General features: G+C 50.7%; 1 protein-coding gene and 1 pseudogene across 1 annotated transcript; one reads left to right on the top strand and one right to left on the bottom strand.

Moving 5' to 3' along the window:
• Window positions 1-21128, bottom strand: part of LOC141998040 (zinc finger protein RFP-like) — a 338200-nt pseudogene that overhangs the window by 103916 nt on the left and 213156 nt on the right.
• Window positions 11866-19693, top strand: LOC141998538 (E3 ubiquitin-protein ligase TRIM11-like). The gene is made up of 5 exons (XM_074971401.1): window positions 11866-12322; window positions 14032-14127; window positions 17514-17744; window positions 18232-18254; window positions 18354-19693. The coding sequence occupies exons 1-5, from the start codon at window positions 11906-11908 to the stop codon at window positions 18412-18414; spliced, it is 828 nt and encodes a 275-aa protein (XP_074827502.1). The 5' UTR covers window positions 11866-11905; the 3' UTR covers window positions 18415-19693.

The raw sequence follows: 21128 nt of genomic DNA, 5'->3' as shown, positions 1-21128 counted from the left end.
AGGGGACAATTTCCTGGTGCAAGTGCTGGAGGAGCCAACTAGGGGCGGAGCTCTTCTTGACCTGCTGCTCACAAACCGGGAAGAATTAGTAGGGGAAGCAAAAGTGGATGGGAACCTGGGAGGCAGTGACCATGAAATGGTCAAGTTCAGGATCCTGACACAAGGAAGAAAGGAAAGCAGCAGAATACAGACCCTGGACTTCAGAAAAGCAGACTTTGACTCCCTCCGGGAACTGATGGGCAGGATCCCCTGAAAGAATAACATGAGGGGGAAAGGAATCCAGGAGAACTGGCTGTATTTTAAAGAATCCTTATTGTGGTTACAGGGACAAACCATCCCAATGTGTAGAAAGAACAGTAAATATGGCAGGCGACCAGCTTGGCTTAACAGTGAAATCCTTGCTGATCTTAAACACAAAAGAGAGGTTTACAAGAAGTGGAAGATTGGACAAATGACCACGGAGGAGTATAAAAATATTGCTCAGGCATGTAGGAGAGAAATCAGAAAGGCTAAATTACACCTGGAGTTGCAGCTAGCAAGAGATGTTAAGAGTAACAAGAAGGGTTTCTTCAGGTATGTTGGCAACAAGAAGAAAGCCAAGGAAAGCGTGGGCCCCTTACTGAATGAGGGAGGCAACCTAGTGACAGAGGATGTGGAAAAAGCTAATGTACTCAATGCTTTTTTTGCCTCTGTCTTACGAACAAGGTCAGCTCCCAGACTACTGCACTGGGCAGCAGAGTATGGGGAGGAGGTGACCAGCCCTCTGTGAAGAAAGAAGTGGTTCAGGACTATTTAGAAAAGCTGGACGTGCACAAGTCCATGGGGCCGGATGCGTTGCATCCGAGAGTGCTAAAGGAATTGGCAGATGTGATTGCAGAGCCATTGGCCATTATCTTTGAAAACTCATGGCGATCAGGGGAAGTCCCAGAAGACTGGAAAAAGGCTAATGTAGTGCCTATCTTTCAAAAAGGGAAGAAGGAGGATCCTGGGAACTACAGGCCAGTCAGCCTCACCTCAGTCCCCGGAAAAATCATGGAGCAGGTCCTCAAGGAATCAATTCTGAAGCACTTAGAGGAGAGGAAAGTGATCAGGAACAGTCAGCATGGATTCACCAAGGACCAGTCATGCCTGACTAATCTAATCGCCTTCTATGATGAGATAACTGGTTCTGTGGATGAAGGGAAAGCAGTGGACTTGTTATTTCTTGACTTTAGCAAAGCTTTTGACACGGTCTCCCACGGTATTCTTGTCAGCAAGTTAGGGAAGTATGGGATGGATGCACTACAAGGTGGGTAGAAAGTTGGCTAGATTGTCGGGCTTAACGGGTAGTGATCAATGGCTCCATGTCTAGTTGGCAGCCGGTATCTAGCGGAGTGCCCCAAGGGTCGGTCCTGGGGCCAGTTTTGTTCAATATCTTCATTAAGATCTGGAGGATGGTGTGGATTGTACCCTCAGCAAGTTTGCGGATGACACTAAACTGGGAGGAGTGGTAGATATGCTGGAAGGTAGTTGACTCTTCCCCAACAAATTATATTCATCTATGTGTCTGACAATTTTGTTCTTTACTATATTTTCAACCAGTTTGTCCAGTCCTGAAGTCAGGCTTACTGGCTTGTAATTGCCATGGTCACCTCTGGAGCCCTTTTTAAAAATTGGCGTCACATTATCTATCCTCCAATCATTTAAATCAGGTTCTGTACCAAATGATAGGTTACAGACTACAGTTAGTAGTCCTACAATTTCTCATTTGAATTCCTTAAGAACACTTGGGTGAGTACCGTCTGGTCCTGGTTACTTATTACTGTTTAGTTTATCAATTTGTTCCAAAACCTCCTCTAATGCCATCTCAATCTGGCAGAGTTCCTCAGATTTGTCACCTAAAAAGAACGGTTCAAGTTTGGGAATTTCCCTCACATTCTCAGCCGTGAAGACAGATGCAAAAAATTCATTTAGTTTCTCTGCAATGGCCTTATCATCCTTGAGTGCTCCTTTAGCATCTTGATCATCCAGTGGCCGCACTGGTTGTTTAGCAGGCTTCCTGCTTCTGATGTACATTTAAGAAAAAATTGCGATTACTTTTTGAATCTTTGACTAGCTGTTCTCCAAATTCTTTTTTGGCCTTCCTAATTATATTTCTGCACTTCATCTGCCAGAGTTTATGCTCCTTTCTAGTTTCCTCACTAGGATTTAACTTCCACTTTTTAAAGGATGCCTTTTTGCCTCTTACTGCTTCCCTTTTTTTGTTTAGTCATGGTGGCTCTTTTTTGGTTCTCTTACTATGTTTTTTAATTTGGGGTATATATTTAAAGTGAACCTCTATTATGGTGTCTTTAAAAAGTTTCCATGCAGCTTGCAGGGATTTGTAGTGAAATTCTGGGCATGTTCAATCCTGGTACCGTGTGGCCTGTTGCTGTCCAAGCTGTGACATTTCAGAGCAGGCAGGGTGCAGTGGGGAGGCCCCATACCAAAGTCCAGCACAGGGGCAGCTGGGATTGAAGGTGGGGATGGGGAGGGGAGCTCTCTCAATATTCACTGAGTTGTGCCATCTTCTGGGGCTCACAGAGTCTCTAGTCCCCTCCCTGGGGAGAGGTGGGGGAAGGAAGGGAAAGATTGAGTCTCAGGCCTGGCCCAGCCGATACTTTCACCCTGTCACTGGCCCGTCTTTGCCAGGGGAGTGACTCTCCCCAGCCCTGTGCTGAGATCTCAGAGCTGCTAGGGGCAGATTCTGTCACGGATACCATCAAACCCTCCCCCAGGGCTGCGTTCTGCCCCTAACGCTCTGATTGTCTCTCTCCCCCCAGCGAATGTGACTCTGGATCCAGACACGGCTCATCCCCAACTTGTCCTGTCTGAGGAAGGGAAAAGTGTGAGATGGGGAAATACAGGGCAGCGACTGCGTGACAACCCTGAGAGATTTGACTCTGAGCTCTGTGTACTGGGCTGCGAGGGATTCACCTCAGGGAGACGTTGCTGGGAGGTGAAGGTGGGGAGTGGGCGATACTGGGCTGTGGGGGTGGCCAGAGAGTCTGTGGGGAGGAAGGGACGGATCAGCTGTAGCCCTTATTGGGGGGGATCTGGGCTGTGCACAGGTGTGGGGGGGTGAGTTCCGGGCTCTCACCTCCCCTGTGACCCCCTGAGCCAGGTTCCCAGCAGGGTCTGGGTTTGTCTGGACTGTGACTGGGGGCAGGTGACATCTACTGATGCTGGTGACAAAGCCCCCAATCTTCACTTTCCCACCGGGCTCCGTCCCTGGGAAGAGAATCCGCCCCTGGCTCTGGCTGGTGTGCAAATCCTGGCTCAGACTGTGTCCCTGAGACCGGGGACCCTGAAATTAGTATCTCTAGCCTCTCACACCCCAGTTGCTATGTCTCTGGAGTACTCCCATCGACCCAGCCCCTGGCTCCTCATCTCTATGACCCCTGCAAGCTCCTCCCCCTCCCTGCAGCCCCAGGAGTGTGTGTGGGGCAGGGCGGGGGAGAACCCCTGGAGATGCAGGATGGGCAGAGGGGCCCTGAGGGGCAGATGTGGGGGCTGGGCAGGGGGCAGAACTAAAAGCCAGGCTGGGGACAGACAGATGTGGGGGTGGCAGGGACACAGAATGACTCAATCAGGGTTTGGGGGGTTGGAGGAAGCTCCGCAGCAGCAGGGAGCGTTTTGTACCAATCTGTGAGATTAGATCTCACTGGGGTCTCCCAACCAGAGCTCCTGCCACAGGGGCCCAGATCACCTTCCCCTGGCACTATGGGAGAGCCAGTAACACTGTAATTGTCACACGAGGGATGGGCAGGGAGAGTTCAAAAAAATCAGAAGAAGATAAACCAGGATACGTTATATATTGTTTTGAGCCCTCATGGTTTGGTTTTTTTTGGGGGGGGGGGGTCAATTTCATGATTTTGGGTTCTGACTCATGATTTTTAAGTTCTAGGGTTGGCAACAATGCGAGTCACAGGTTGGGGAGGGCGCAGGCTGGGCTGAACCAGAGGAAACAGAGAAAACAAAAGGAAAAGATCAAGTAAAACAAAATAAACAGAGTCCTGGAGAAAGGGGTATCAAACCAAGGAAAGGAAAACACTGTGAAGAGGGGAATGGCCAAAGACAACGAGAGCTGAAGGGATAAACTCAGGGGAACGAATGGAGAACATGAAGGGGAAGGATCTGCTGTGACAGGGATCAGAGGAGAGTGGAAGACACAGAGAAATAAACAGGAATGGGAAATGAGGGCTAGAAAAATGTTGAGTCAAAATGAACAGTATGACGGAGAAGGGAGAAGAAAAGGGAACACAAGAGGGACAAAGATTTATAAAGCGTCACTGAAGTTGAGACTGTCACTCATTAATTTCATATGTTACTTCCTTGACTTTAATTACACTAAAATGGCAACAAAAGTAACTGTTCCTAAAACCTGTGGGTCTCTTTTCCATTGTTGTGATGATTGAAGCTGCTTCAAAAAAACTCCTTTGTACTCTGAGGGGTATTTACAGTAAATAAAGCATGAAAGACAATTCTGATTTGTCCCTTTTGAATTTTCCAGCTGTAATTGTTGGGGGTAGAGTTGTGGGATTTGCTTCCCTAGCTGGTTGTGTTCCCCCAGCACCAACAGGGAAAATACCTGCATGTCCCTGGAATGGGAGCTGGGGTTTTGCTGCTATCCAGCCTGTGCTCTCTCTTGTGCAGGCTATAGCCATGTCAATCAGGACTTCCTCAGCTGGGGTCAGTGGAGAGGAGGCTGAACACATGGTGCTGACTCTCCTCTTTGTTTCCAGAGGTGTTGAATTTATTCAGTGGTGGCTAAAGAGATACAAAATAAGTTGTTCGCATTTCTTCTGCCCATCAGCATTTGCTGAGACAGCCTCTGGGGATTTGTCTACACTAGGATGCAGGTTTCTCTCTCTCATTGTACAATCTGGGTGTAGACAAGGCAAGTGGTGGTTTCACCTCAGTGTAACTGGTCAAGAAAAATTCTGTGGGTTGGGGGGTGTTTGGGAGGGTGAACGATCACCTCAGTGTAGCTACTGAAGGTGAAAGCATCACTTGCCTCATCTCCACGGGGACTGTGTAATGAGATCACTGCCTTGTGTTTGCTACTGCATTGAAAAAAAAAAAAAAAAAAAAAACACCTACCCGTTCTCCTAGGGTGGCCATGAGCTAAAGATGGGATCTAAAGGGAGAAAAAGGAGACACCCCACCTTTGGCCAGATCTGGGTCTTTGCTTTCTGTGAGCTTCTAATGTAAATGACTGGGGGTGGGATCCATGAAGGGACTTAGGTGTTACAATGCTGAGCATCACCTGCTCCTAATTTTTCGGTGCCTAGAACATCACAAGAAGAACACTGCGACCCCCACAGCCTGACTTAGATGCCTAGTCTCACTTAGGTGCCTTACAATGCCATCCACAAGAGCCAGCACGCTAGGTGGGGAGCCATCTAAACTAGCCAATGGGAGATGCTAACAACAGGGTCATATCTAAACCATGCTCCTCTCCCAAAGATAAGTGCCTGAGGCTGTGTCCACACGACAGCTGAAGTCGGCAGAATTTATGTTGCTCAGGGGTGCGAATAGACCAACCCCCTGACTGATGTAAGTTACACGGACATAAGGGCCGTTGGGCAGAGGCGGCTGGAGCAGGCAGCGAGCAGAGGGGTCGCAGCTACCTGGGCCTACACCCTGGGGGCCAAAGGATCAGCATCTCCAGGGGCGGTGGAGGAAACCATGGGTCGGGGACAAGGGGGCCACGGCGGTCAGCAGGGCTGCAGCAGGAGAGGGGACCACCCCCACGGGAGGTTTCGCCTTCTGGGTGGGGACCTGCTCTTCTTCCTCCCCCAGCCCTGCCCAGCGGCCAAGGGAGCAGCAGCAGAATCCGTGGCCGCCGCCATCGTCGGGCTTCGGTGGTGGCGCTGGCAGTTGAGCCGGTGGCGGTGGTCGAGGCAGCCAGCGCCAGGGCGGGTGGGAAGGGAGACTGAGAGGGAACAGCAGGGGCGTCCAGGGAAGTCCCACCCCCTGAATCTCCCACCCCAGGAAGGGAGGCTCGGGACAGCCACTCGGGCAGGGAACAAAGGGAATGGAGGGAAAGGGGAGAAAATGGCGACCACACCCCCGTCGCTCGGCTGAAAGCAGGGCGGGGGGGCACCCACAGAAAGGGACACAGGAAACAAGGAACACAACGCCCAGCTCAGGAGGAAGAAACCAGTTCCCCTGGCTGCACTAAGGGGGGGAAGGGAGCCTCCTTGAGGGGAATAACCGAGGGAGGGAGGGGAATTCTAAGCGCCTACAAAAGGAACGGGGGCACGCAGGCAAAAAGGGTAAACCGGGGGGGGGGGGGGGAACAGGAAGGGACCAGAATGAAGGGGGGGACGGGGACAAGTATGCCACAGGCAGGGAACAGAAAAACAGGGTGGGCTCAAGGGCAACCAAACTGAAAAAGGGGAAATGGGGCTGGCAACAACACCTGCACCATGGGACAAGGGCAGGCAAGCAAACTAACCAGGGACCAACAAAGAAAGAGGCTCCACAGGAAACAGAGCAAACAGGGTGGCTAGAAGGGGGGGTGGGTGGGGCAAGCAGCAAAGGGAAAGGGGACAAACAGCTGCAAGGACAGGACAGTGGGCAAGGCAGAGGGGAAAGGATCCCATCAGCCTAATGCAACCCAGGGAGGGAGAAAACTGCCAAGGAAGGAAAGGAAAAGTGAGCCCACGGGTGCAAGAACAATGAACCTCGCCTGCTGCAACGCCCTGGGCGAGTAAGCAGGGGAGCCAGGCAGCTGGGGCAAGTGTGGAAAAGCCCCTAGCAGTAAATGGGGCAGGAAAGGGAGTGGCAGCAGAGGTGGTAGCAGAAAGGGGGGGGAGGGGGGTGAACCAGGGGGAGGGTACTACACCTCCCCCTATTCCCCCACAGCAACCACTCTAGCCACCACCCATGGGACCAAGATGAAAAAGGCCCAGCAGTAGCACAAACTCCCCCCCTCCTCACAGCAAGCTGCAAAGACCCCAAACACTGCCCTAAAGCAGCTCCCTCATCTCCTCACCAGGCGGAAGAGCACCAGGCCAACAGCAGCCAGAGCCAGGAAAGACCCCAAACAAGAAGGAAAAGGGGGGCCCCTCTCCACTCCCCTGCCAACAGGCAGGCCAGCAAAGCCCCCCAAGCAGCTACAGCAACTAGCAAAGGGGGCCACGCAGCCAGCAAGGGAACGGGGGAGCCTGGCCCAAGAGAAACTAACTGGGACTTGCTCACCGCTACAGCAGCTCCATGCTCCTCTCAGCAGAGGTTTGTCAGGAGAAGGGAGCCTCTCCTGCTTGCAGGGAAACAGCCTGACCATGCCCCCATGAACCTGCCTCAACTGCCAATCAAGGAGGCAGGCACCCACAGCTGCAACCAATAAGGAACAAAGGCCTGCTATAAAAGGAGAGAGCACAGGGAAGGGGTACATTCACAGAAAGGGCTTAGACAGCAAAGGGCTAATACTGGTGTCCCAGACAGTCCTGTCTTGATCAAGGGATAACTAAAGAAAGTAGGTTTCAGAGTAACAGCTGTGTTAGTCTGTATTCGTAAAAAGAAAAGGAGTACTTGTGGCACCTTAGAGACTAACCAGTTTATTTAAAGTTTATATAAAGAAAGTAGAGACCCCCTGAAAGACCCCATCAAAGACTGGTGACATCACCTGACTGTACAGACTGGCCTAGTAACTATGGGGAGGGTCAATGAGATGATTATCAGACAAACTCTGCATGTGTATGTCCGTGTCCATCTGTCTCCTTATTCTCTTCTGCCTGGTTCTGGCTGCAGAGGAAAAGGTTTGCCCAGTAGTGAAGGCGCTAAGCAGACCCAGGTTCCATTCCCTGCTCTGTGTGAAGTCAGACAAGTCACGTACTCCATCTGGGCCTGAATTTCCCCTCTTCTAAAATGGGAGAAACAGCTCTTCCCCATCTCACAGCAGCAGAGGCTGGGGGACAGGGGGCACATGGGGTTATGTGTCTCCCAGATTTGCTGCTTGGCTGGTATTGAATACGCTCACACAGACTGAGCATGTTCAGTAGCATCAGCTGAAGGCACTGCCCTCACTCCATGGACAGGTATGGGTTATCTCTGCACAGCAGTATGGGGAGGCTAAGCACATTGGGGTTTGTGAGGTGCTCAGACAGTGCAGTGATGGGGGCCAGGTAAGGACCTGCCATTGCTAGAAGTGCAGCTGTTTCCTGTCCACATCAAATCACAAAATCATCATATTAGGGTTGTCACAAGCTTTCCTGATTTCACACTGACACTTTCACTAGCTTGTTTCAGAGTTGCAGCCGTGTTAGTCTGTATCCGCAGAAAGAAAAGGAGGACTTGTGGCACCTCAGAGACTAACAAATTTATTTGAGCATAAGCTTTCATGAGCTACAGCTCACTTCATCAGATGCTTGCAGTGGAAAATACAGTGGGGAGATTTTATATACACAGAGAACATGAAACAATGGGTGTTACCATACACCCTGTAACGAGAGTGATCAGGTAAGGTGAGCTATTACCAGCAGGAGAGAAAAAAAACCCTTTTGTAGTGATAATCAAGGTGGGCCATTTCCAGCAGTTGGCCAAACCGGATAGTCTCTACATAAAAGAATAAATGGACACAAATCAGACTTCAAGAATTATAACATTCGAAAACCAGTCGGAGAACACTTCAATCTCTCTGGTCACTCGATCACAGACCTAAAAGTGGCAACTCTTCAACAAAAAAAATCTTCAAAAACAGACTCCAACGAGAGACTGCTGAATTGGAATTAATTTGCAAACTGGACACCATTAAATTAGGCTTGAATAAAGACTGGGAGTGGATGTGTCATTACACAAAGTAAAACTATTTCCCCATGTTTATTTCTTCTCCCCCCCTCCCGCCCCACCACTGTTCCTCACACATTCTTGTCAACTGCTGGAAATGGCCCACCTTGATTATCACTACAAAAGGTTTTTTTTCCTCTCCTGCTGGTAATGGCTCAGCTTACCTGATCACTCTCGTTACAGGGTGTATGGTAACACCCATTGTTTCATGTTCTCTGTGTATATAAAATCGCCCCACTGTATTTTCCACTGCATGCATCCAATGAAGGGAGCTGTAGCTCACGAAAGCTTATGCTCAAATAAATTTGTTAGTCTCTAAGGTGCCCCAAGTACTCCTTTTCTTTTCACTAGCTTGTGTTTCTCTTAACACCCCAGCTCCTGGAATCCTGTGATTACGTGACAATCTCAGCTCTCACTTTAACAAAGGTCACTTTCTTTCTCTCATGGCTCAGTAGAAAAAGTTGAGAATGTGACCAGAGTGAATCATGAACGCTCAGAAACAAACAAAAACTCCAGATTGTAATTTTTTTTTACAAGAAAAACCCTCATGTTTCCTTCAGCCAACCTCAAGATTTTTGATTACGTGGTGCTGGCTGTACTGCCTTTGCAGTGATCAGTTTGTTTTCAGGCCTCTTGTCTCCAGCAAAAGCTCTAAGGACCTGTCAAGGTTCCTTCCCCTCTCTGAACTCTAGAGTACAGATGTGGGGACCTGCATGAAAACCTCCTAAGCTTACATTTACCAGCTTAGGTTAAAACTTCCCCAAGGCACAAATTATTTTACCCTTTGCCCTTGGACTTCCACTGCCACCACCAAACGTTTAACCGGGTTTCTGGGAAAGTGTTGTTAGGAAACATCTTACCCCCCAAAATCCTCCCCAAAACCTTGCACCCCACTTCCTGGGGAAGGTTTGGTAAAAATCCTCACCAATTTGCATAGGCGACCACAGACCCAAACCCTTGGATCTTAGGGCACTGAAAAAAGCATTCAGTTCTTGAAAAGAAGAATTTTAATAGAAGGAACAGTAAAATAGAAGTAATAATAAAAAGAATCACCTCTGTAAAATCATGATGGTAAATACCTTACAGGGTAATTAGATTCAAAACATAGAGAATCCCTCTAGGCAAAACCTTAAGTTACAAAAAGACACACAGACAGGAATATCCAGTCTATTCAGCACAGCTTAATTTCTCAGCTATTTAAAGAAATCATAATCTAACGCATATCTAGTTAGATTACTTATTAAATTCTAAGACTCCATTCCTGTTCTGTCCCCAGCAAAAACATCACACAGACAGACCCTTTGTGTTTGTCCCTCCTCCCAGCTTTTGAAAGTATCTTGTCTCCTCATTGGTCATTTTGGTCAGGTGCCAGTGAGGTTATCCTAGCTTCTTAACCCTTTACAGGTGAGAGGATTTTTCCTCTGGCCAGGATGGATTTTAAAGGGGTTTACCCTTCCCTTTATATTTATGACAGGACCTAAATATAAAAATGAACATTCTAATTTATCTCTTTACTTCACCATTACTCCAGGGGGCCTGTGCTCATTTGCTGCTTGGGCCCACAGCCGGACTCCCTGTGCATTCCCACACCTTGCGCTCTCTTTCTATTAACTGTGCTGTTTTAGATAAATGATGGCACTAAATTAGGGGGTTTTCCAGGGGTAGCAGATAGAGATTTAAGGCCTGAGTTCTCAGTGGCACAGGATTGCCAACCCCAAACTTTTGAAAATCATAAGTCAGAACCCCCAAAATGACGCAATTGCTTTTATGAGACATAAAAATAAAAATGATAAGAAACGTTGAGTTTTTTTCGATTTGCCTTCTGGCTTCTCAGCCCTTTAGGCTGCACTGAGATCACATTTTTATCGTTTTTTTCTGCAACCAAGAGAACCAGAAACTTCCTTTGTTTAGGAAACAAAAGCCAAGAGTCTCATCTCGTCACATGCTTCCAGGAGCTGGGGCTTTAACAAACACACCAAATAGCCGGCAAAACTGTGCTCTGAAGTGTCCCTAGTCTCTGTTTGCTAGAAGCTGGGAATGGGTGACAAGGGATGGATCTCTTGATGATTGCCTGTTCTGTTCATTCCCTCTGAAGCACCTGGCATTGGCCACTGTCAGAAGACAGGACACTGAGCTAGATGGACTATCGGTCTGACCCAGTCTGGCCATTCTTATGTTCTCGAGACTCATTATAAAATCATGAATGTTGGCAACACTTTTGACACTGCGTCTCCTTCACACTGAGGCAGAACTATCTTAGTGTATGTCAGAATCAGGCCTTTGAAACATTGATTCTAGCTTAACCAAGTTTTTGGCCTGTGAATTTAATATCCCTAGACTTGGAAGGATTAGATGTTATCGCCAGATGTCATGATTTCACTGTACACATATAAACCATGGAAAAACGTTTCCACTGATAATAACTGAAATTTACAAATGGGCACAGTCAGAAAAATGCTGCTTGAGAACTTACTAGAGTTTGATTTAAGGAGATTTACTTCGTATGTTTTGACATGTGATGTTGACAATTTGTGTTTTAACAGTTACACTTTTTAACTTTTTGAATCTCCTTGTCCACTGTCATAAAATAATTATTGTCTGACTAAAATATTGTCTGACCCCGCCCCCAATTTCCCACAACTGTGAATAATAATATTGACAAAAATTGAAACTGTGAAAGTTTAAATAGATAAATACAAACAAATTCCTGCAAATAAATATTAATCTTATCTGTCAAAATTACATATTAAACTAAATGAATTCTGCCAAGCCTAAATATCACTCCTTAGACACGCAGTTCTGTGAGCTCATCAGGACAGGGGGATGCTGATGTCCATGTGAGGCCCTAGTGACCCCCCGCCCCACACACAGACACCGGCAGAGGGGGCTGATTGCAGGATCGGAGCCTTTTTGGGACATTTCTCACCAAAGCTTCCAAGGCTGGAATGTTCCCAGTGATCTGGCTCCAGCTCAGCAAACAGCCTGAGTCAGTTCCAGGAAGGGAAACACCCAGCTGTTGCTGCTGCAGGCGGGGCATATTTCTGAGCTCAGGAAAGTGAAACTACCCCTGTTCCACTGCCCGGAGGGAGCCATGGCTGCAGAGAACCCCTTGGAAAGTCTCCAGGAGGAAGCGACATGTCCCGTCTGTCTGGAGTATTTCACAGACCCTGTCACTCTGGAGTGTGGGCACAATTTCTGCCGAGCCTGCATCGCCCAGTGCTGGGAGGGACCCGACACAGCCGCCTCCTGCCCTCAGTGCAGAGAAACTGTGCAACAGAGAAACCTCAGGCCCAACAGGCAGCTGGCAAATGTTGTAGAAATCGCCAAGCGGCTGAGTTTACAGGCAGCGAAGGGAGCAGGAGGGGACGGGGTGTGTGGGGAACACCAGGAGACTCTGAAACCGTTCTGTGAAGAGGATCAAACTTCTGTCTGTGTGATTTGCCATCTGTCCCGGGCTCACAGAGCTCACACGGTGGTTCCCATAGAGGAGGTTGCCCAGGAGTACAAGGTAGGGAATTCCTGTCAAGTTTAATGGGTAATAACTTTGGATTTTAATTACAGGCTGATTTCACTGGAAGTTGCCTGTCACAGGTGTGGTGCATCACTCAGCTCTGTAAAGCCTTCATTGTACGGGAGATGCTGTAACAAAATGAATGATCTGGCAGTGTGGCAGCAGAATCAGAATATCAAGTCTTAAAAGATATCTTCTGTGGGAAACTTTTCTCTGAGATTCTGAATGCTTTTTAAACCCAGCTTCCACTGCCGAAAGAAGGGGACTTTTTACACAACAGGTGGTGTTAGCAATCAGTGAGGTTTAAATCACAAGAGCTGCAGGCCAGTCTTTGTGAGTGTGTTACCTTCAGACTGGAGAACTGATCATTTAAATACCAACACTGTTAATTATTTTGTTCCCCTGTGCGAGCGGAGAGGGAGAATTGCAGCTCAGGACCATTTATTGCCAGTGACACCTCCTTCCGGTGCCACAAGCGGGTGATGTTTGGGAGATGCCACCTCTTCTGTTCCCCCCAGTAAAGAAGGACCCGGCCCAGAGAGTCCAGCAGAGCCCAGGAGTATATTCTAGCCCCATGAGGGGAGGCAGGCCCCAGGAGCCCCTTGGAGCCCATCAGCAACTCCATCCTGTTGTGAACATTGCACCATCTACTGTGAACAGATCATGGTGTCTCCTTTTGGTGACTCACATGGGCGGAGCTTATTTGTGGGTGGAGCTTCAAAGAATCCAGCCACATCCCTCCCCCCAACCCCTGTGTGCCCTTTCTGATCCCTTTTCATTTATGAAGCTCTTTTTCTGATGCAAAGGCTGCTTTTCTTCATCCTGTCTCTCACTAGCCCCGGCTGGCTCCCTCCCTCCCTTCCTGCTTCCCTGCAGCAGCACCCCAGGGGTGTCAGCTGAACAGCACCCCAGGAGCTCTCAGCAGCAGCTTCAGCCTTGGCCCTTGGGCAGGGAGGAGGAGGAGAGAACTCGAGGGCTCATAGAAAAGAGAGAGAGTGAAATGAGGAGATCTCTGGCGGGGGGCTCAGGAGGGGACTCTGGGGGGCTGCCAGGGGTGTTGCACAGAGCGGGGCTGGGGGGGGCAGGAGCACGTTGCTGTGCTGTGTGAATGAATCACACGCTGTCAAAGGGGAAGAGAGCCCTGGGTTATTACAGCTCTGGAGCCGTTATAACTGTGGGTGGCCCATTCCCCCAGATCGAGTGTGTTCCCTGTTTCTCACTGACCTCCAGCCACATCACAGCTTCACCGTGTACAGTTAACGGGACTGCACTGGCTCAGGTGCTCAGCTGCTGCCTGAGGGAGGCCACATGGGCGCCTGGACAGACGAGAGCACAGTGGGGTCTTGTTCCTGGCCTGGGTCTGGAGTACAGTGGAACGAGGTGCTGTCCCAGCCTCTTCACTCTCACTGGCAGGAGGGATCGTTCAGAAGCTTCCCAGCTGCTTCCCCTCTGGCCTGTGCTCAGGGATGGGAAACTTTAGCTAAAACACAGGACTTGAGAAGTCCCGAGTGTCTGCACGAAGCAGAGCCCCTGCTCTGAGACTGGCCTCTCTGCTCCCATGAGGCCTTTGGGGCCGGCAGAGCCAAGTCAGCTGCTCGCTTCCAGGGTATTTTACTGCTCCTGTATGAAATGCCAATATGGATAGTACTGTCCACCCATCAGACAGGCGGACTAATGGCCGTTTCTCGCACACGATGCCCCTGCAGGTGAAACTCCAGGGAGCCCTGGGCCCTCTGAGGAAGGAGCTGGAAGTGGCCCTGGCTCTGATGTCGAAAGAGGAGGAGAAAACCACAGAGTGGCAGGTGGGTGTCCGGGTTTATTCCTCGCTGAGCCCTTCCCCCTGCAGCGTTCCCAGGAATGATGGGGCTGTAATGCTCCAGGATGAGGTTATGAACCTGCTCTAGTTGTTTGCTCCGTGGCACAGGCTTGGTTCCAGCCATGGGGGGGCGCATGCCTCTGGCATTTGGGGAGGCCGGGCATGAGTGCCGGAACCTCCCCGGCGCCCAGATCATCACCCCGCCCAATGATGGGGGAGGGGCGGAGAGGAGCAAGTGGCGGAGCCCCCCACACAGCTGACGGGGGGCAAGTGGCGGGTGCTGCGGGGTTCGGGGGAAGAGCGGGAGCGAGGGCTCTGGGCGGGGTGCAGGCAGCACTCCCAAGGCAGCCGGTCTGCAGCCTGCCTCCAAAGGGAGGGGCGCTGCATCCTGTTTGGGGAGGCTCAGCCTCCCCTGGCCTGTGGTCCCTGCCATCCAGGGTGCTGGCAGCATCAGGCTGTGTCTCCGGTGGGGATCTCAGCGCAGCAGCTCCTGTAGCCGGAGGAGGGGCAGTTCCTGGCCCTTGTACAGTGGTTCAGACCCACCCCTGAGATCTCAGATGGGGCAAATTCTCCATACTGGGTGCAGTGTTTTCACTATTCCATGGATCCTGTTTCCCTCCTGCAGGTGGGGAGGGTGTGTCGGCTGCTCCAGCCATCGGTTTTCAGTGGCCTCCATGACAAAGCTCTGCAGCTTCTCTGCAGCCTGGAGGAAACAGATTGTTCCTTCTCGCCCTGCTCCCACAGTCCCTGCAATGAATCTGCCCAGTGCCTGGGCCAGACACTGGAGCTGGGAGGAGGATTTGCCCCCATGGGTGAGGTTCAGATTCGCTCAGCTGGCTGGGCTGGGGGAATGCTGGGAGCTGAGCTCTTCTGAACATCAAACCCAGTGTCAAGTGTGGAGCTCTGTGGAAAATCTGCCCCAGGGGTGTGTCTACATGGCCCCAACAGCTAGCTGCGGGCTAGTCCCTGAGTGACACCCAGGGGTCTGGGTGGGCGTGAACAGCCCATGCTGCTGCAGCTTCATAGCTACTAGTGCCCGAGCTCGCTCGATCAAAGCTAGCTGGGGTGTGTCTACACACGGTGCTGTCACATCTTCATTGCAGTGTGGACACGCCCTGAGTGAGCAGAGCCAGGGGCAGGTCAGTGTAAAGCCAGGCAGCGTTCGGCCACCTCACAGCCTCTGTTGCCATCACGTGGCCACTTCATCCCAGACACCTGCTATTGTTACTGTGATTTTACCTGTGCTCGTCTGTAGCAGGTGATGAACCCATGGGACAAAATGTCTGTTCCGGTTCACCTGCCTTTTACAGTGAAATCCCTGCAGAGAGCGTGGGGGGTGTGAGGAAGATGCCAGCAGCAGGGAGGAGAGGAGAAGCCTGTGTCCCATTAGTCAGATAAAAATGGCCATTTACAAGAGCTGAAATGCTCAGAGCTGGGTGCCCCTGGTTCTGCATCTGAAGCTGTATTTAGAGCCCAGCGGAAGTGGGCCCATTACCAGAGGACAGAACCGCAGCAGCTCCCACTGCCCGCACCGGAAGCAGTTGGTGCTCAGTTCCTCAGACAATAGGGATTTAGGTGCATTACAATTAACAGCGGTGTTGAATGTGTCTGGCAAAGATCCCAGCCGGCACCATGGAGGTGGCTGCACCTTGAGACAGTCACTGGGGTGGTTCTGAAACCCTTGATTATCGCCCAGTGAGAGCAAGTTACGTCCCACAGCACCAGAGGTCACGGCCCAATGATCAGTGTCACTCGGTGCAGAGTAACTGCAGCCCCAGCAACTGTGAGATGAGGCCCAGCAGGGGCAGCCAGTCACCCACTGAGAGGGGCCGTCATGGGCCTGAGCCAGGTGGGGAGTATCCCCACGGGCAGGAGCAGGGCCCGGGAGGTGACAGGCCCCCATGAAGGATGCGCTGTCTGTGTCTGATGGGGGGAGACATTAGGGGATATTATAATACTTGCATGACTCGTATTAGCTGTAACTCAACAGCTTCCAGGGGGCAGGAGGGGAAGGAGGCTGCAGGCCCACGGCCCTTTGCAGGGTCCAGGCCATATGCAGAAAGCCTCAGGCAGGTGCCAACACGGGCTCCTGAGGGGTCTGGGGTTTGTCAGGGCTGTACCCGAGTTGTCTGAGTGCCCTGTGGCTGCAGCGCTCCCAAGGGCGGTGTGAGGGTGGTCTGGGGGATGAGTGGGTGTCCAAAGCCCATTGGCAGAGGGACCCAGGGGTGCTGGAGGGCTGTGCTGGTGTCTCGGGTCAGCCGGGGCAGAGGTAGGAGGTGGACGTTACAGTGCTCAAGCAGCTGCATCTTCAGACACAGACACTGGGCATGGCCCCTCCCCCACCACGCAGGTGAGCCGGACAGAGAGACGGGTTAGAGCCCTGCACAGGGAAGGGGAGGGGGGTCAGCACAGGGCACAGACTCGTGGGGGGAAGGGCTGGGGGCGCACATACTGGGGTTTCAGGGAGGAGGGCTCTGGGGGCAGGGTGCAGGGGCTGGGGAAGTTCCTGAAGCCCCTGGCCCTGTTGGCATCTCAGGGAGAGGAAGAGGGACTTTTCCCAACATCACTGTGGCCCGAGTCACACTGGGGGGCAGGCTCCCCCCAGGTTCACCCAGCACCTCTGGGCTGAGCTGCAGGGGAACTAGAGAGGCCAGTGCAGAGAAGCCAGCCCCTCCCCCTGCCAGGATCAGCACTGGCTCAGCATCGTTCCCACGGCTCCTTTCAGAGAGCAGGTAGGGGACACAGCTGGCATCAGCAACTCGCTGCTGTGTGAGCCTAGAGGGCTCCCTAAAGGCTGCGATCCCAGGGGCACTGGGCACATGGGCATGGGGCACTCGGCCAGGCTGGGTGAGGCCAAAGCCAGCCCTGACAATGCCCTGGGCGCCCAACACCCATGTGAGCCCCAGGATGGCACCCAAAGGACTATTAGCACCAGCCCTAGGTCCTGAACTTTGCAGCCCTGGGAGCAGGTTGTCAAAGAAGGATCACCACCCACATCCCGCGGCAATGGCTCCCCTTGGTGTCTGAGTGCCCAGCACTTGGCACCCAAATCCCGCCACGGACGCCCTGTATAGCCCCCTGTAAATCTTTACTGTCCCCTTGATTTCTCCCCACTGTACTGTGTCCATCCCATGCCACCTGCAATAATATACTGCATCTTTAGAAAGCACCCTAGACAACCCCACTATGGAACTGGCCATATTAACTCTGAACTAAAACAAACCCTTTATGGTACGTTTCCCAAAAAAGTAAATATCCTGACAAACCTGAAACTGATCTAATATCCCCTGTTTCATGGGCAGAGGCCCAGTCCGTGTAACTCAACATCTGGCTCACGTTTTCTCTGTGCCTTTCCTATTTTTCTATCTCAAGGGGAACGTGAAGAATAAGAGAGAGATGATTTCAGGTGAATTTAACAAACTGCACACACTGCTGAGAGAGGAGGAGCAGCTGCTTCTGCAGAGACTGGAGGAGGAGGAGAGGGAGACTCTGCAGAGACTACAGGAAAATTTGATTAAACTCTCCCAGCAAAGCTCCTCTCTGCAGCAGCTGATCACAGAGATAGAGGAGAAGTGTCAACAACCCATTGTCAAGCTGCTAAAGGTGAGATGGCATTAAAATTCTCCACCCATCCAGAATTATAACTCAGATCCTTGGGTCTGGATTCCAACAATTAGAGGAAATATGTTCTGTGGTTTACTGACAAACAGATCAGGCTAAGGGCTCCATGAGTTCCAAAATATCACAGTTCATGTTAGAGGGGAATTCTCCTCATGGAGATATAGTGAGGCCGTGGGAGATTAGATGGATGATACAAAAATGATACCGAGCTAAACCCCTCACTGCTCTGACCCCAGAACATTGGCCCCAACGCAGGTGATAAACACAGATACTGGGTTTTGTCCCTAGAAGGGAGAACCCTTTAGCTAAAATCCTGTCTCGCCTACATTAATGAAACAAGTGTTCAAAACAGTGACGCCTGGGAGGGTTGATCTATTTTCAAGATGAAAGTTTGATGCCCAGAGTGAGACTCACTCAGTTTTATGCACATTGTGTTAATACAGGACATTGATTCTCTTTTTCCTTTCAGGATGTGAAAAGCACATTGAGCAGGTGTGTTTCCTATGTTCATTGCTCTTATATCCTTGGTGGTGGTTCTGGGATGACGTGTGTACAGAGCAGCTGAGTGATGATGGGACGTTTTCTTCACAGGAGTGAGAATGTGAAACTCCAGGAACCAGAAGAAAGAAAAGGAGGACTTGTGGCACCTTAGAGACTAACCAATTTATTTGAGCATGAGCTTTCGTGAGCTACAGCTCACTTCATCGGATGCATACTGTGGAAATTGCAGAATACATTATTATATACACAGACACCATGAAACAATACCTCCTCCCGCCCCACTCTCCTGCTGGTAATAGCTTATCTAAAGTGATCATCAAGATGGGCCATTTCCAGCACAAATCCAGGTTTTCTCACCCTCCGCCCCCCCACAGACAAACTCACTCTCTTGCTGGTAATAGCCCATCCAAAGTGACCACTCTCTTCACAATGTGTATGATAATCAAGGTGGGCCATTTCCTGCAGGAATCCAAGTTCTCTCACCCCCTCAACCCCCTCCAAAAACCACACACACAAACTCTCCTTACAACGTGCATGAAAATCAAGGTGGGCCATTTCCAGCACAAATCCAGGTTTTCTCACCCCCGCCCCCAAACCCACACACACAAACTCACTCTCCTGCTGGTAATAGCCTATCCAAAGTGACCACTCTTGGCAGGGAGCTGGCCAAGCAACTACAGTTCCCAGGGCCCCGTGGGTTCTCAGCTCCCATGCTAGACCCCTGCTGCTCTGAAGTTCCGCTTCTGCAGTGCTGTGAGAGGGGAGGAAGTAAATGTTATGGGGCCCCTTCTGAGCTTGGGCCCGGTGCTATGGTAAATCCGGTACTGTATAAAGATGTGTCTCAGAGGGAGTATCTTTGGCCGGCCTACGTGGCAGTGGAAAGTCCCGCCACTGACTGAGCTGCATCCACAGTGGTGGGCATACAAGTCTTAGTATCCTCATAGAGGCTGCCAGGTGCTATTACCGTGCTTTGTCGACAATAAACCTAGCCTGGCGCCTTCGTCCCTTAACGGAATTTGTGGTCATTGGGTGGTTTGCTCAAGGTCTGCCGTGCTAGCTGTCTGCACAAGGCTGGGGCAGCATATGAAGGGAACACACACACAGCAAAACATCTGCTAACATCTAACCCAAGGGGTTCCTTGTAAGAATGTGGGACCCCGGGATAGTGGGGGGTCGGGGCTTGAACATCAAGGGACCTGCAGGAAACAGAATCTGGCAGTGCAGATACAGGCTCTATCTCTCTCCCTTGCTATATGTGGTCTGTCATTGTCCAGGGAGCAGCCCTCCCATGCACACCCTAAGAGGAATCCTCTGTTATGACTCCATCACTGTCCTAGAGGCTGAGAAGCACCTATGATCACGAATGAACCTTTAAGAATCCAAAATCTTTTCAAGATTAATTGAATAAAATTCTTTGAATAATAATAAATCACCCCCTGAAGCCACTGCCCTCACTCTGCCCTCATTTGAGACAAAAATCTGCTTCCTGCAATAAAAGGGGACTAACACAGGAAAATGAGAGGGGTGGGATGGGCAGAATTTGTGTAGGAGCCAAAAAGTGTCCAGAGGAGAGTGAAACGGGGAGCACGAGGGAGGGGAAGGAGAGGGGCAGATGGGCGAAATCAGGGACAGGGTGCAGGCGCTGGGGTTCAGAAAGGGGAAGATGCATGTCCTGTTTTCAGGGTACAAGTTCCCTTGGCACCTATGTTTCTGCCTCTGGCCGTGTGCACTGCTGCCCCATTCTAGGAGTGTGAGATGCCTATCTCCCACCTAAGCCCCCAAGTGAGTCATGGACCGGGGAAGATTGGCATTCAGCTGCCGATTTCGCATATGGGGCCTGATCCTCCCAGCATGTCTACCAGATTGGGTCCCGTTCAAGCAGTTGTCCAGTGGAAGAGATAGTGGTGCCCACCTTATAACTTCTATCCCAGTGGTTAAAGCACTGCGCTGGAATATGGGGAACCCAAATTCAGTCCCATCTCCCTACCAGGAAGTATTTGAACCGTGTGTCTCCCACCACTCAGATGGGCATATTAATCACTGTGACAGGGTCCCCAGACTGTGGGACTGCTGAGCCCTCTGTCCCACCAACCTGAGCTGCCCCTCACACTGTGATGCTGATGAGAAGCTACAAACCTCTGGCATGTGCTGCCCTTACTCCACCATCCACCGGCAGGGACTCACCCAACTGAGTTACATGAATGCTGTTATTAGCCACTCATGAACCAACAATAGAGAGGCTCCAGCCGATTCCCCCCAGCTCCTCAGCCTTGCACCCCAGAACTTTACCGTCTTGCACAGAAGCCTGGCCAGAGTCAGTTCATTTCACCCAGTCCGCCCCTCCCTCGATGTGGACAGGACACACACTAACTAGCCTTTGTAAACTGACCTGAGATTTTCCCAAGCACTTCAACCAAAACACACTGTTTTAGATAAAATATAAAACTGATTTATTAACTACAGAAAGATCACTGTGTGCTGAAGGGTTAACTTTCAAACTCTACTAGTTTGGACTTTCCTGGGGCAGTTTACAGTGCTGCCTTCCAGATGGCTACCCTGCCTGGGAAAGGCCTTTGATACTGCTTTGAAGGATCATCATTGAGATCAATCAAGGCTGCAGTCTGGGGCCATCAACTTTGAATGACTCAAAGGTACTGACCCATCTCTATGGAGTAGAAGAATTTCTATACAGAAGCTGGGGGACAAGCATAAGTGGCTGTTAGGAAGTACACAGATTGACCAGTGGGGAGCAGAGCCATCTTTAGGCATGTGCAGCATACGCGGCTGTGTAGGGCACCTGAAAATTTGGAAAAAGAAAAGGAGTACTTGTGGCACCTTAGAGACTAACCAATTTATTTGAGCATG

Source organism: Natator depressus, chromosome 14, assembly GCF_965152275.1.
Source record: "Natator depressus isolate rNatDep1 chromosome 14, rNatDep2.hap1, whole genome shotgun sequence".
In the NCBI taxonomy this organism is placed as follows: Eukaryota; Metazoa; Chordata; order Testudines; family Cheloniidae; genus Natator; species Natator depressus.
Note: the sequence above shows the minus strand (reverse complement) of the source record. Positions and strands in the feature narration are given on the sequence as shown.

Excerpts from the sequence above, each read along its gene's own strand:
- LOC141998538 (XM_074971401.1), top strand. The coding sequence starts at position 11,906 with ATGGCTGCAGAGAACCCCTTGGAAAGTCTCCAGGAGGAAGCGACATGT. Across the intron at positions 17,745-18,231 it reads CCATTGTCAAGCTGCTAAAG|GATGTGAAAAGCACATTGAG; the intron begins GTGAGATGGCAT and ends TTTTCCTTTCAG. Across the intron at positions 18,255-18,353 it reads GTGAAAAGCACATTGAGCAG|GAGTGAGAATGTGAAACTCC; the intron begins GTGTGTTTCCTA and ends TTTTCTTCACAG.